General features: G+C 32.9%; 1 protein-coding gene across 2 annotated transcripts; it reads left to right on the top strand.

Annotated features, from left to right (window-relative positions):
- Positions 1–1,440: 1,440 nt before the first annotated feature.
- Positions 1,441–9,916, top strand: LOC102619249 (uncharacterized). 2 transcript variants are annotated; one of them, XM_052432053.1, is made up of 18 exons: positions 1,445–1,769; positions 1,882–2,028; positions 2,143–2,233; positions 2,321–2,439; positions 2,669–2,859; positions 2,986–3,196; positions 4,003–4,243; positions 4,489–4,898; positions 5,446–5,614; positions 5,903–6,087; positions 6,270–6,629; positions 6,900–6,992; positions 7,072–7,290; positions 7,872–8,114; positions 8,269–8,478; positions 8,746–9,015; positions 9,137–9,340; positions 9,569–9,916. In XM_052432053.1, exons 1-18 carry the CDS (start codon positions 1,632–1,634, stop codon positions 9,731–9,733), a joined length of 3,666 nt encoding a protein of 1,221 aa, XP_052288013.1. In that variant the 5' UTR covers positions 1,445–1,631; the 3' UTR covers positions 9,734–9,916. The 2 variants fall into 2 exon arrangements, 1 of the variants encoding a protein (XP_052288013.1); XR_008050956.1 differs by lacking the exons at positions 9,137–9,340; positions 9,569–9,916 and having other exon boundaries at positions 1,441–1,769; positions 8,269–8,319; positions 8,408–8,478; positions 8,746–8,804.
- The last annotated feature ends 5,845 nt before the right edge of the window (positions 9,917–15,761 follow it).

Genomic DNA, 15,761 nt, shown 5'->3' with positions numbered 1-15,761 from the left:
TCACATTGTGGGGAACTCCATTCCTTTTGCTTCTTCATAGCCATCCTTTTAGCAGATTGCAGTTCAGGTTATCTCACTCCTTAGAAAGACTCTCCTACTGTTCCAGCTCATTAGTTAAATGTGGGCTTTAATTGAAACTAGGACCTCTTTCTTGTATCTTTTTGAATAGTAGAAAATTTATTTGTATTCATTACTAAACAATCAAACTTCTATTAATAAAACCTTAACTAATGTTAATAAAACTTATGTTAATAAAGCAATTTTTTTTATAATAATATATCAATTTGTAAGACAATGTCTCGAGGCAAATTTTATTAAATTTTAAATGTACATAGAAAGCCTTCTTTTCATATAACCATACAAATAAACAATGAAATAAATTTTCAATAAAAAGGAATAGATATTTTATGGAACATCTTTTAAAATAGTAGGAGTTTCGGGGAGATGATAAGTTGTGAAGGACGTCAAACATTAATTTCATATTATAGGTTTGATCTCAGTTGTTGCACGCTTACTTGAATTGTTGCGTGCCTTTAATAGAGTCAAAAAATGTTTGACATCTGTATTACATATTTGATCTTAATTGTTACATGTTGGACATGATCTATTGCATATTTATATTGTACTCATGTTTAACCTCAGTTATTATATCTTTGACCTCAATTGTTACATGTTTCATCTATTTTTTTTTTCACATGCAAATTATATATTGCATTACATCACATGTTGCGTGTTTGACTTGAATTATTGCATATCTTGAATATAGCCAAAAAAAATGAAACTTTTCCTTCTCATTTCATGTTTGACGTCCATGTTGCATATTTGGCATCGTCTGTCACATGTATCAAAAGCCATAGTTAGCTTTCATATGAAAATTATTTATAGTTCAAAGAAAATTTATGTAATCATTTATAAGTTTTATTGATTCTCATGATAAATAATAAAAGTAAAATACATAAAATACAAACTTATTAGATTAAATTTTCATTCACATGTAGACTATAAGTTATAGTAGTTATGGCAATATGATATTTTCAGGTTACCATATATTTATTAAGATTTTCTTGGTAGAAAAATAAGAAATAATTATTTTTTTGGTTAAAATGTTAAGATTATAATGAAAACTTAAAAAAGGTGTAGTAACTTATTTAATAAGTTACTTATGAAAAACAACTTCCAATTTGTTTTTAGAAACTGTTTGTTAAAATTAAAAAACTTATGAAATAAATATTTAAAAAAAAATTATGAATCATAATTTTTGAAATAAATAGTTTTTGATGTTTTAATTTCAATCCTAAACAAAATCTAAGAATGATACAGTTATTTTGAGGTTTAACTTATAATTACAACAATAAAAATAATAAGTGGGGTGTTATTAAAAAAAAAAGAAAAGATTGGGGTGGAATTTTTATTTCCTTTATTTTGGAGCAAAAATAAAACCCTCCAAAGCCCTGAGTCCCTGACGAGAACGAACGTTCATTGCCTCTGAATTAACTGGCCTCTCCGTTGGTGACACGGATATCGGCTATAAATTTAGCGGACCTGTGGAGAGAGAGTTTTTAACTTACAAGAAGTAGCAACTGCCGAGGAAGTACTTCTCTCGTTCACTCGCCTCGAGGCAGTTAACTAATATGAATACGGCAGCAAACAGCGGAGCCATGGAACAGCAGCAGCACAAGGCTCACAGAACTCGCCAATCGGGCTCTTCGGCGAAAAAGACAACCGAATCCGATAGAAGTAAACGAGACAAGAAGAAACCAAACCCTAAGGTCCTTAATTTGCAATTCACATTTATTTTTTTTTAGTTTAAGTAAATAAATAATATTGTTCCTTTTCTTTTTGCTGATTTTAATTATCATTATTGTTGTTATCATCTATTAGGCATTTGGTTTTTCTTCATCTGTGAAAGCCAAGCGATCACAGATGCGAGCGTCTGAGAAAGAGCAACGTCGGCTTCACATTCCGACTATAGACCGCTCTTATGGTGAACCACCACCATATGTAGTTGTAGTTCAGGGACCACCACAGGTTTTGCATTATTAATTTTGTTTAAAAAAGTAATTTTGATTTATTATGCTCTAATTCGGTAATAATTTTTAAATTTTTAGATGGTTATTTTAATTTATGAAATGGTGGTGGCAGGTTGGAAAGTCTTTGTTAATAAAGTGTCTTATTAAGCATTATACTAAGCATAAAGTACCTGAGGTTCGAGGACCGATTACTGTTGTATCAGGTTAGACTTGATCTAGTTTATGTAATTTCTTTGTCATATTTGAAATATAATGGAATTCATTGAGAGGGATTTGATGAAATGCGTTAGGCAAGAAAAGGCGGCTACAATTTGTGGAGTGCCCCAATGATATCAATGGCATGATTGATTGTGCAAAGATTGCTGACTTGGCACTGCTTCTCATTGATGCAAGTCACGGTTTTGAAATGGTGAGATGTCATTTTGAACAGTTCTATTTGGTTTAGACTTCACCGCACATGTGTGTTGATGGAGCTGCAGCTTCTCCTTTTTATTTTTTGTGATCTCCATAATATAGTTTTATGTTATTGGTTTTGTACGATTTTCTGTTTTCCCATGGTTAAGGAGTAAAGCTAATATTTAATAATAATTTAGTTAAAACAATTTTGAGTTTTGGTAACTGGGTTTTGTTTCTTACAGGAAACTTTTGAGTTCCTTAATTTAATGCAAAATCATGGATTGCCAAAGTTTATGGGCGTTCTGACACACCTTGATCAGTTCAAGGATAAGAAGAAACTACGAAAAATGAAGCAGCATCTCAAGCATCGCTTCTGGACAGAAACATACCATGGAGCAAAACTATTTAAGTTATCTGGTCTCATTCATGGGCGGTAAGTATTATATATAGTATGTTGTGTTATGGACATCTCACCCAATATTGTAGTTAAATTAGTAGTTTCAAGTCATAGAATTCTTTTGTGGTTAATTGTTTCCTTTTTCTTGCCCTAATTCATTAGGTACACAAAAACAGATATTTGCAATCTTACAAAGTTTATCTCCGTTATTAAGTTTCCTTCATTGCACTGGAGAACTTCTCATCCTTATGTCGTGGTTGATCGTTTCGAAGATGTTACTCCTCCTGAAAGACTGCATATGAATAATAAATGTGAAAGAAACATCACAATTTATGGTTATCTGCGAGGTTGTAACCTAAAAAAGGGAACTAAGGTTATGCATTGTAAACCACTTAACCTCACAATTGCCATTGGAATTTTTTCCTTTTCAGAATATGCTTAAGGGCTTATTTTATTTAATTAATTTATTTACTTTGTATACAATTAAAGGTGAGACGCAGGTTCATTTCTCAACATAAGGTTATTGTTGCATATGATGTTTTTGAAAATTTAATGCTTTTTGGACGTATGTTACTTTAAGTTTAGGTAGTTTTAGGACCTACTTTTCATCTATATGGAGGACTTGTTTTTCTGGCAACAATTGGATGTAAGTTGTGATGAAAAAGAGCTTGATTAAGCATAAGTTAGAGAGGTCTTATCTCATAATAAGCAAATCTCAACCTCATTGCTTCACGAATGCAGGTTTTATATGTTAAATGTAAAATTTGGCTTTGGAGAAGGTGATCAATTATCTATTTGTAAAATTTTTCCCCTTGGTTATGCTTAAGTAACATGGAGCTTCGCACATTTGGCTTACCAGTGCCTGATATGGACGTACATTGAAACTTTAAGAAACATTAGGACAAAAGCTGACGAATGGGAATTTTCTTTTTTCTGTAACAGAGTTGCAATTTACATGGCACGTTAGTTAGCATGGCAGCCCTGAAGCTCATTTAAGGCTCATGGATTAAGATTATTAACCTTTAAGAAGAAATTTCTATTTTCAATCTTTATGCTTAAAAATATGGCTATTATGTCTTGGCTTGTATTTGGCAAATGCCTTCTATTAAATGTTCATTTATCTTGCCCTTATCCAATCGATTAAACATTTTGTAATCTAATGTTATTTCTTTGAACCAGGTGCATATTGCTGGTGTTGGTGACTACAGTTTAGCTGGGGTTACAGGGTTAGCTGATCCATGCCCTTTACCTTCTGCTGCCAAAAAAAAGGGATTGCGTAATAAGGAAAAACTTTTTTATGCACCAATGTCTGGCCTTGGGGATCTCCTTTATGACAAGGACGCTGTCTATATAAACATCAATGATCACTTTGTTCAATTTTCTAATATGGATGATGAAAATGGAAAATCAAACTGCAGAGGTTTACTATTTTGTTTCTTTATTTTTTTTTAAAAATAAATAAACCATTAGCACTTTTTGTGGATCTTGTTTTGAATAATATAAAATGGAAATATCTCTCGTATTCTTGATGATATTTTCATTTATCTATTTCTTTAAATATAGTGTTTTGAGTTAGATAAAGAGGCTAATATTATGTCATCTTCAATCTATCCTATATTATTCCCAATTTTTTGGGCTTAAGTACTGTTTCTTTGCTGTTACCAGGAAAGGCTCAAGATTTTGGTGAGACGTTGGTAAAATCGCTTCAAAACACCAAATATTCAATTGATGAGAAGTTAGAAAAGAGCTTCATTTCTGTTTTCAGCCAGAAGCCAAATATCTCATCAGATGCTACCAACAATGCAAAAGATATGGATGATGATACAAAGTATACTCATGACAAGCAGTATCAAACTGAAGAAGCAACTGCCGATGGGCTCAGTGAAAAACGTGTCGCTGTGGAAATGGATGACTCAAAGTCCTCAGATGAAGATGCAGATATTCAAAGGGGTGAAATATTAAAAAGTGTTAGCGATTCTGATGAAGATAGCTTTGTGGAACGTGTTGAATTTAATGATGGAAAGCATTTTAGAAAAGCTATCTTTGGATATGGTGTTGATTCTGGTGATCGGAAGGTACCTAATTATGACTGGTATTAACTCCATTTTTCGAGAACCAATGTGTTAATACTTAATAGGGGACGGGTGGTGGAGTGTCAAGGAACCATGTTTCAGTTTTTGTTCCTTTATAGATGCTGGTATATGTCTCCTTGCTTTATTAAACTTGGTATATATTGAAATTGATGCAAGTATTCTTTGAGGCCATGTCGGCACCTCACACTTGTCAAAATTATGCAATTATGCTATTGTAGATTTGAATGTTTTGGTAATGTAGCTACACTGGATTTTCTAAAAGTTATGTAACTTTCAGCATAAAACCTTTTCATCTTTTATTTGTTGTTTTGTAAACTTCCATTGTCCCTTGGTTCTGTGTCACTTTATAATTTAGGTGGCTTTTCTTTTGTGGCCCAAGCTCTAGGAATTGGTCTTTTACCTGTCATCACCTTTATTACCCCTTTTTTATTTACTCACATATGTCTCTTTCGCAAATTAGTTCACATGCCGTATCCAGCTGCATCTTTTATGTACAATGATAATGTTCCACATTTTTGCTTCATCGCAGGATTCATATGAAGAGGGCGATGACGACGACAGTGATGAGGGTGAGGATGATGACGACGACGGTGATGAGGGTGAGGATGATGACGACGACGGTGATGAGGGTGAAGATGAAAACAACCACAATGTTGATAATCACTTATCTTCTGGTACAGAGGAAAGAGAGGATAATGGTATTTCTTTCATACTTACTATTACTGTGATGCATTATTCAGTATTGGCCTTAAAGAAGAATACATACCCTATTTTATTTGTAACTATAATTTATATATAGCTTACATGAGCCAAGTTGAGATGGTGGAGAGGTGTTTTGAATCATGAATGCAAAACGATGTTTTCATTGAATAATTGTCTCCACAAATGCTGAGGAGTTTAAATGGATATTTTCTCTGTTTTGATTTTTCTGGGTGGAATTTTCTTTTCTGCTTCTGAACATGTCTTACTTGTTGCTTTATTTGAAGATGACATGGAAAATGAATTAAAGTTGACTAAGTCCTCCTTGAGACGATGCGCCAATCTCATTCAGCTTGTATATGGGAAATCAACATCAACATCAGAAACTTTGTCCAAAGAAGTGCAGGATAGTATTGAGGGTGAAGAAAGTGATGAAGATGAATTTTTTAAGCCGAAGGTCGAAGGGAATAAGGTCTTTCTTGATATTATTTGTATGGTTATTTCCTTGATTATTTTTTTCTTAATTTGAGGTCTTGCTCAACAAGTAATACTTTTAGATGTGTTGTTAGTTTTAGCATTGATATAAAGCTTGATGTTGACCGAACGTAATTTGTATTTGCTTATTCGCTAATTCATGTTCATTTATTGCCGAAGTTGAGAGAAGGATTGGATAGTGGAATTGTCAATACCGATGACTGTTCCAAAATTAAAAGTTATGAAGATCTTAAAAGCTGGAAACAAGAAGAAGTATATGAAAGTATCCGAGACCGTTTTGTTACTGGTGATTGGTCCAAAGCTGCTCAGAGAAATCAAGTTTCAAAGGGTAAATCTGAAGATGATGACAGTGATGATGCTGTCTACGGTGATTATGAAGATTTAGAAACAGGTGAAAAGCAGGAAGGGCAACGCAAGGATAACTCCGGCTGTGAAGGAATTGAGAATGAAGATGAATCAGCAGTTGAGGAGCGGAGATTGAAAAAGCTTTCACTACGTGCAAAATTTGATGTACAATATCCTTTTGTTCTAACTAATACAGTGTTTACTATATTTATTATACATGTATCTTGTGCCACTGCCTGCTTCTCCATCTCCATTGGTGGATTTTTTTTTTTTTTTTGGGTCTATAAATTTGGTGTGGCTGTAGTGGGATGCATCATCCCTCATCTGCTGATAGTTTTGCTGAAAGACATTAGTGAAGTTTGGTTGTCGTAAGTTGTATTGGAGAAACTATATTTTGGTTTTAGTAGAATCTGCTTTAATGGCCCTTGACTCTGATTCACATATGATGGATCTGAATCACCTGAGGAGGAAATGAATGAAAAAGATGGTGCAAAGTTTCATTGTGGCCAGCCTAATGAAATTGGATTGGTTGACCAGGTATACTTTGTTTGCATCATAATGTGTTCTGTATGCTGCTGTTATGCCTTGAGTGCTAACTCATGTTTGGTTCTTCCAGATGAAGGAGGAGATTGAATTTCGCAAACAAATGAATATAGCTGAGCTCAATGATCTTGACGAGGTCACTCGATTAGAGTTGGAGGGTTTTCGTACAGGAACATATCTTAGAATGGAGATACATGATGTTCCTTTTGAGATGGTTGAATATTTTGATCCATGCCATCCCGTTTTGGTTGGAGGAATTGGTCTTGGTGAGCAAAATGTTGGATACATGCAGGTAAGAATACTCAAATAACCTTAAATGTGCAGTGGTGATATACATATTCTCACTTCTCCCTTAATTTGGGCTGTCTTCTCTTTCTATCCTTTTCAAATATATCTGAATACTTCGTGGATGTTTATTGGATATAACATATTTAGGTATATTGGTAATTACTGGCGGCTTAAGTCAAGAGATAGACTTGGTCATCCTGGAAAAGAGAACTTGCTCATGAATTATTTCATAAAAACTTTTTTTTTTTTGCATTTAGTCAAGTTTGATGCCTGAAACCATATGTGTGTATTATGGGACAAAGTTCGTTTTTAATTTCTTCTTGGTATTCGTCACTTTATAATTTCAGATTATATTTTCCTTCCATTCTTGGTGATTTGTAGGTGTTATAATTTCATTTCCGTCATTGTAATGAGTGGACTGCTGCTGAACACCATATTTTTTTCCTTAGTTCTTCTCTAATGAATAAGATTAATTAATCCTTATTTTTAATTGAAAATGATGACCTACAAGTTCACAGCTAAAGTCACTGGATTCTTTTATTTTAATTTTGATAGCTAATATATTTTTCATGGCTCTTCTTCTAGGTTAGGTTAAAGCGACACAGATGGTGGCACAAGAAGGTACTCAAGAGTAGAGATCCCATTATTGTTTCTATTGGATGGAGGCGTTTCCAAACTATCCCTGTTTATGCCATAGAGGACCGTAGTGGGCGGCATCGCATGCTGAAGTACACTCCGGAACACATGCATTGCCTTGCCACGTTCTGGGGTCCCCTTGCCCCACCTCAGACCGGGGTGGTTGCTGTCCAAAATTTATCCAACAATCAGGTCAGCATTCTCTAGTTGCTACAACCTGTCTATTAAAATTTCGAATGGATGATTTTTGTGCTTTTCATGTTAGTAGTATGTTTTCTTTTGTTAATTAATTAATTAATTTAGCTTTTTTATGAATCAACTAGCATCCTTTCATTTGATTTGTCAGGCTTCATTTAGGATTGCGGCAACTGCAGTTGTGCTTGAGTTCAACCATGAAGTAAAGATAAAGAAGAAAATTAAACTGGTTGGTTATCCATGCAAGATATTCAAGAAAACTGCACTAATCAAAGATATGTTTACTTCAGATCTAGAAGTGGCTCAATGTGAAGGTAAAGAGGTTCGTACCGTAAGTGGAATCCGTGGGCAGGTGAAAAAGGTATGAGTTGAATGCGGAAGTTTATATTCATTTTCTTGTTCTTCATTTCTTATTGTGCCTTTTCTGGTTTTTTCTTTGCATGTACATGCCCATAGCACAACAATGACTGTTTTTCTCTCCATTTTTTTTTCCATCAAATTTCATCATTGGGACTCAGCCAATTATCAAAATCCTTGAGTTAATTATTGATGTTGGCTCATTATTAATATTTTTTCTTGAGCAAGTGAAAGCTGATCCTAGTAACTTTTAATTTGATTATGTTGTCAGGCTGCTAAAGAAGAGATTGGAAACCAACCCAAAAGGAAGGGAGGGCAACCTAGAGAAGGGATTGCCAGATGCACCTTTGAGGACAGAATTCTGATGAGCGACATTGTTTTCATGCGTGGATGGGCTGATGTTGAAATTCCTCGATTTTACAACCCACTGACCACAGCCTTGCAGCCTCGTGATAAAATCTGGCAAGGAATGAAAACTGTAGCCGAGTTGCGGAGAGAGCATAATCTTTCTATTCCTGTTAACAAGAATTCACTCTACAAGGTAATTTGTGATGTGACGCTTGTAATTTTTTAAAGCAGTTTCTTGCACAGTCCAAAATTGTTGGTTGTGGAATATTTTTGGTAAATTTTAGTAACTTAACTTTTTTTTTTGGGTGGGACAGCCAATTGGGAGGACACCAAGGAAGTTCAACCCATTGGTAATTCCTAAGTCATTACAGGCAGCTCTTCCATTTGAATCAAAGCCCAAGGATATTCCTGGCCGGAAACGACCACTTTTGGAGAATAGGAGAGCTGTTGTCATGGAGCCTCACGAAAGAAAAGTCCATGTTCTTTTTCAACAACTTCAATTGATTAGAAATGAGAAGGTATGCTTGTGTGGACCAAGAAATTTGAATCCACTGATGCCTATGTTGGAATTAGGAGTGAAATCTTTTTAGCACAATCTTACTTTTCATATTTAGTAATGTCAATCTTGTTCTGCTTTTCTATTTGTTTATTTCTGATTTATGTGCTGCTCTGCTATTTCAAGTTGCAAGTTTCCAACTAACACAAAGAATATATATATTTATGCATTCTATATTGGGGTTATGCAGATGAAAAAGCGAAAGCTTAAGGAGCAGCATAGGAAAAAAGAAATTGAGGCGGAGAGAGCCAAAGATGAGCAGTTAACTAGAAAGCGCCAGAGAGAAGAACGGCGGGAAAGATACCGGGAGCAAGACAAACTAATGAAGAAAATTCGGAGACATTCGGAGGTCTGATGGTCCTAATACGGATTGGTTGCATAAATCATAAACAAATAACAAGTTTGTATGAATAGGTCGTACAGGAGAATATTATGCTAAGCAAACTAGATCTAAATTTATTAGAAAGATTAGAATTCAGTGTTAAGCTTATTTTTTACCAGAGAAAGAATAAATCAATTAAGATTTATTTTATGTTTTTTTTTTTTCTCGCCTAATAACCATTAATTCAGTGTTCAGCCTTAAACTGAATTTTTATCCTTAATAGAATACAATTTTTTTTGTACAATCAATGTCTACTGGTTAGATAGAAACACGATTTCAATTCTCTTAATGAAAACAGACAATATGGGGTCATATGGCAGTCACGCAATCGTGTCATATTAACTTATTCATAATACGTTGTGAGATTTACATCCCCAGTATTATTCACGAGGGTAAATGCATCAAATGCATTTTTAATCCTTTGGATTTGAACCAATTAGTCAATTAATCCTTGTATTTTCACCCAATATGTCCATGATATGGATATATTTTCATTTAAACCTAGTTAATTATTCTCTCAATAATTCACATGTGGCATGCCAAATATGTTTGAATTTTATTAAGTTGTATCCTAAAAAATACTATTTGAAAATTTAAGTTCAATATCTATACATGGAAGTAACAATAGAGACGTTTTCGGTAAATATTTCAAAAAAGAAAGAGTGACTGGGTAATTGATCCAAATCTAGAGACTAAAGGATAATTAATTTACCCTTATCTAGAGCGAAAGTAGTATAAAGCTTAATCTTAATTTGTTGTCTATTCTAAGCACTTGATTTCTTCTTTTAAGTTTTATTCCATCAACTACAAAAATAATGTAGTGATGTGGAAATTTTCGATACTTTATTTAAAGGTGTTAGGGAAAGACCCGTTCAAGATTCTAAAGGAAAAATGGTGTGCGATTTTGAATTCATTTATCTCAGAAAAGATTAGTCCCTGGCGACATCTCCTGATGTTTTGGGATTCAAAGACTCTGATTTAAAAGAAAAGATGTGGAATGAATTAGATATCATCATTAATTCCGCAGCCAACAAAGTTTAAAGAAAGCTAATCAATATATCTTAATCAAATAATGTGATAAAAGAATCAAATTAAAGTCGTTCAATCTTGCACAGATATGATGTTGCATTTCCTTGGGAGCTATGCATGTTGTCAACTTTGCAAAGAAATGTTTTAAGATAAAGGTTCTTGTTCATGTATCAACTGGTTAGTATGTACCAAATTAAAATTAGTTACATTATTTCTGGATGGAAATTATATGATGAATATTATTAACAGGTTGGAGAAGTCAGTGGATGGCACATCTGGATTAGTCATTGATGTGGAGAAGAAAGTGGTGAAGCAAGGATTGAACGAACTCATTGCAGAGGGTGCTTCTGAAAAAAGAAATTAAACTTGCAATGACACATTTGGGCATCTAGAGGTTTATCATTTTCAAAACCATGCACGATGCTAAAATAGCTTTATCATTGTAATTACTAATTAATTAGAGATAATTACATTAATTTTCCCTTTATATCAATCAACTCACTTTAATTTTAGACATTATTCAAAGAGTAATGATACAGCCACAAACTCTTGTACAAACTGATGTAGCATGATAAGATTGGTTGAATTAAATATCACTTGGCCCACATGATTTGTTTTTATTAATTTATATTTTCATTCAACCAATGAATTAATACCACGTCAGTTTGTACAAAATAAGTTTGTACAAGAGTTTGTGGCTGTATCATTACTCCTATTCAAATGCTTAATTTGGTAGGGCAAAGATGTACGGATGACCAAATATGTATGTTTTCACCAAGGCAATTGGCGAGATGCTAATACAACACTTGAAAGGGAATATATCTATGGTCATTTTGTGCCCTACAGTCATTAGTAGCACTTACAAACAACTATTTTAATGTATGTGTATTGTATTATAATATATTGCATTAGCACTGTATTATAATAATGTTGTACAATGTTTGGTGTTACATTGTACTTTATTAATTTTTAATTATACTATGCTTGGTGTTGCATTGTAGTTTATTAATTTTTTGTGATTAATTTATATTAGATATTTATAAAATAATATTTATTAGTACTTAAAAAAACTAAATATAGAGGTCTTAAATTTTAGAAATTTAATAATTTTTTTAGTATAAATGTTAAAAAAAATCACAATTCTTCATAAAGATCGAAGGTTATATCCTTTAATTTTCGGAAGCATAACATTTATTTTCTGTATTTTCTAAATATATAACTTGTTAAATATCAAAGTAAATAATTTAATCAAATAATCTTGAAATAATATAACAAGAAAAATAAATAGTTAAAACCTACAAGATTTGTTCAAAAGTCATCTTAGAACATCTGTTCATATAAACCACAAAATAATTACAAAATGATAAAGTGACAAAATTGTTATAACATATTTAATAGCAAAATGAATTGTGCTAATATTTTATATTATTATTTATGTTATTATTAATTTTAGATTAATATTATTGAAATTCATTCGTATTTAAATATTTATTATTTGTTATATTAAATTATTTAAAAATAATTAAATTTATATATTAATTATATTGCAATAATTAAATAGTGTAATATTATATTATATTTTATATACTTTTAAGTATTTATTATTAACCATATTAAATTATAAATTTATTAATAAATTATGATGTAAAAATAATGATAATAATATTAAAAATTAAAAATTATATATTTATTCATTTTTATTATTATTAAGTAAAAATTAAAAAAAAGTAAAAAAAAAAAAGACAAGCGAATGTGGGAACTCCAGTCGGGTTTGAGCTATTGCGGGAGTTCCGGCGTTAGCACGCCCCCTAATACCCAATCTCAATGAACCTCAATTGCTCCCAAACATGTTATTGATCTAAATTAATACTGGACCCACACTTAATGCTATGTAATACCACACACCAAACACACCCTACAGTTATTAGTAACACTTACAAACAACTATTTCCCGGTTGGGCTTAAGATCTTAGGTAAATTTTATTGCTCATGATGGCATCAAAATTCAAAAAAGTCGAATTCTCTCTTTCTTTTAAATTCTTCATCAGTTTGTTGTCTATTTGTCTTCACAATTTTTTATGTATTAAAAAACCGATGAGTACAGAAATAAATGAAAATTAATTTATACTATCTGCATGAGTTTATTTCAATTTACTGGAAGTAAAACGGTTCATATGAATTTCTTTAAATTTGTGATTAATTGAACTTTTATTTTGTTTACACAGAACCATCAATGCACTTTTTGCGGGACCCGCTCTGGGAAAATGACTATGATTGTTCGGGGCACCGAAACTGTTTTTGATGTGGTGAGTTGAAGAAGTATTTGAGAAATGTTTTAAGTACAAGAATTGTTTTTTAAATTTATATTACAATTTATTGACATGCACTTGGGGGGTCTACCGTAAGTTCAAATCTATAAAGGTATAGCATAGCACGAGGCATGGCCAAAAGGCTCTGATAAAATTGTAGAATGTAGATCAGTTGCGCGGTGCATAGCTTGGGTGTCTAAAGAACATATTTTGAAAATCTGATCCAAATTTATAAGATGTAGCAGCCCACACTTAACGAATAAATATTTACGCAAGAGGTCGAGTTCGTATAGGGACTTGAACTCAATCATTTCATAAATGTGTAGTTTGTACAAACAGTTTGTAACCTGCAGCAACTTTGAAATATTTTATCAAACAGAACAAAAATCTAACTTAAAGAATTATGCAGATACCGGCTGACATGGTGGTGAATGCAATGATTGTTGCCATGGTAGCTCATGCAAAACAATCTTCTTATGTCAATATTTATCGAGTGGGATCATCTTTAAGAAATCCTGTGACATCTATGAATATTCTAGATTACAGCTTCGATTACTTCACAAAGAAGTCATGGATTGATAACATTGGAAAACCCGTTAAGGTTACCAAGGTTATAATTTTCAGTAGAATGGTTGGCTTTCATGGATACATGAAAATTCAGTACCTGTTACCACTAAAGGTTTGTTCTAATTACACATCAGATTAAATTAAGAAATAATGTTGCATTATTACTAATTTTTCATGTAATAATGATCTAATCACTCCAGCTTAGCGGTTTTACCTGCAGAGATCACAATTGGCAAAATACATTATGCTGTCAATACTTTGAGGGCATGCTTACTGGCCGGCGTAGGAAGACTAATTTTGTGATGCCATTGGTAGAAATTTATGGACCACACTTATTATCCAACGCCATGTAAGCTTTGTTTTGGTGATCATCAATCTGCTGATTAAATTAGTATTAAATATTATTTGTTTGATGAAAATATTTCCCATATGATTAATTTATTCTTAATTTTTTACAGCTTTGCTGACAGAAACACAGAAAAACTGAGAATGGCCACGAGAGAGAACATGATGGAGACTGATATATTTTCCTTTATCCTGAGTGCATTGATTGGAAAGATTACTTCATGAACACCCCTATTCCTGGGATAGTGAAACATGTTTTCAAATGACATATGCGATGCGTTTTCACAGAGTTTTACATTTTTATTCGGTACCCACCGATCAGAACCTTAGACTAATAAAATATAGGTTCTTGGTTAAAATTTCATTTCATGTTCTTTTAAAGTTTTTAATCATTTAAAACTAATAAAATATTCCGTAATTTGGCATTTTATTACTATTATAAAACTATCTCTAATGGTAACTGTAGAATCTGAAGGGCACTTAGTTGCTCAAACACCTTCAGCTTCTGCCCAAGATCCAAGATTAAATTTCCTAGATGCTTAACTATAGATGACTTGAAGAAGGTTTAACCAAGAACTTCAACTTGAACGGAACAACCAATGGTTTAAGAATCAAAGAATTGAAACAACAAACTAAAGAATAAAGAACAGAAAAGTTATAACGTGGTTCAGCTAAATCACTTAGCTTACATCCACGGAGGAACAAGACTTCAGGCTTTTATTGAATGAACTCAAGATTATAGAGAATTACAGATGGTATCTCATGGAAATTACTTGTCATTAAACCCAGGAGTAACCCCCTTTTATACTCTTAATTCGTAGCCAGCTATCTGCACCAAAATCAGCTCCTTTCAGTTGCTGATAACTACCTGGAAACTAATCCCAGATTCTCACGTGCTAGCCATGCTTCATTAACGACTTTAACGGCTTCATTCAATCGAATCCATTCACGTGCGTCTCAGGTGTTTCACTTAAGTAAAATGACATTCCACGACATCGTTTCACTTAGCTTTGGTTTACACATCGAAACGCACTCTCTCAAGTCGTTTTGAATAGCTTTCACTGGTTACTTTACAGTAACTTAATTGTTTTGAGTTATTGTCATGTAGTAGACCAAGAAAAAAACTCTAACAAAGAAGCGGCCACATAGTAGTAGATAAAGTTATTGTCATGTTAGAGTCGTTGCAACAGTAGATTCACCAAACAAAAGGGGGTAAAACCGTAAAAAAACTTTTTATTTTAAATAACTACTTACGGCTCTTGAAATTGTTACAATCTACAAATATATCATAATATGAATAAAAATCTACTTACGTATATTTTGTAATACTGTCCAAAAATTTACCTAGAATTGACTCGAAAATTCACTCCAAGAATATGCTGGTGTCTACTCCTTACAATGTGCGTGCCTAGTCCCATAAAATTTTGGGTCATTCACTGAAAGAGCTAAGGTCAGAACTCAAAATTCTAATACGGAAGAGGAGTTCTGTTAGAAGTTTCGTAGGGTGGAAATGGCACCTTACATAAGCCCAGTTCAAAACTTCATATACTGATTCAACTTTTCCCAAAATTTCATTCTGGCCCCCAAAAGAAATCGAATTAATGGGCAAAACAACGTTCACAAACCTTTCAAAACCCAACAAGAAAAAATTAAAATAAATCAAAACCTAGATACCAATTTCCTTATAAATCATGTGGGCCTTCATGTAATTTTATATATGGATGAAATTGTAAATTCAAAGAAGGGGTTTC

Source organism: Citrus sinensis, chromosome 8, assembly GCF_022201045.2.
Source record: "Citrus sinensis cultivar Valencia sweet orange chromosome 8, DVS_A1.0, whole genome shotgun sequence".
Lineage (NCBI taxonomy): Eukaryota > Viridiplantae > Streptophyta > Magnoliopsida > Sapindales > Rutaceae > Citrus > Citrus sinensis.
This window is presented reverse-complemented; position numbering and strand designations above follow the sequence as displayed.

Coding starts and splice junctions, on each gene's coding strand:
- LOC102619249 (XM_052432053.1), top strand. CDS start 1,632: ATGAATACGGCAGCAAACAGCGGAGCCATGGAACAGCAGCAGCACAAG. Junction 2,029..2,142: donor TAGTTCAGGGACCACCACAG/GTTTTGCATTAT, acceptor TGGTGGTGGCAG/GTTGGAAAGTCTTTGTTAAT. Junction 8,479..8,745: donor TCCGTGGGCAGGTGAAAAAG/GTATGAGTTGAA, acceptor TTATGTTGTCAG/GCTGCTAAAGAAGAGATTGG.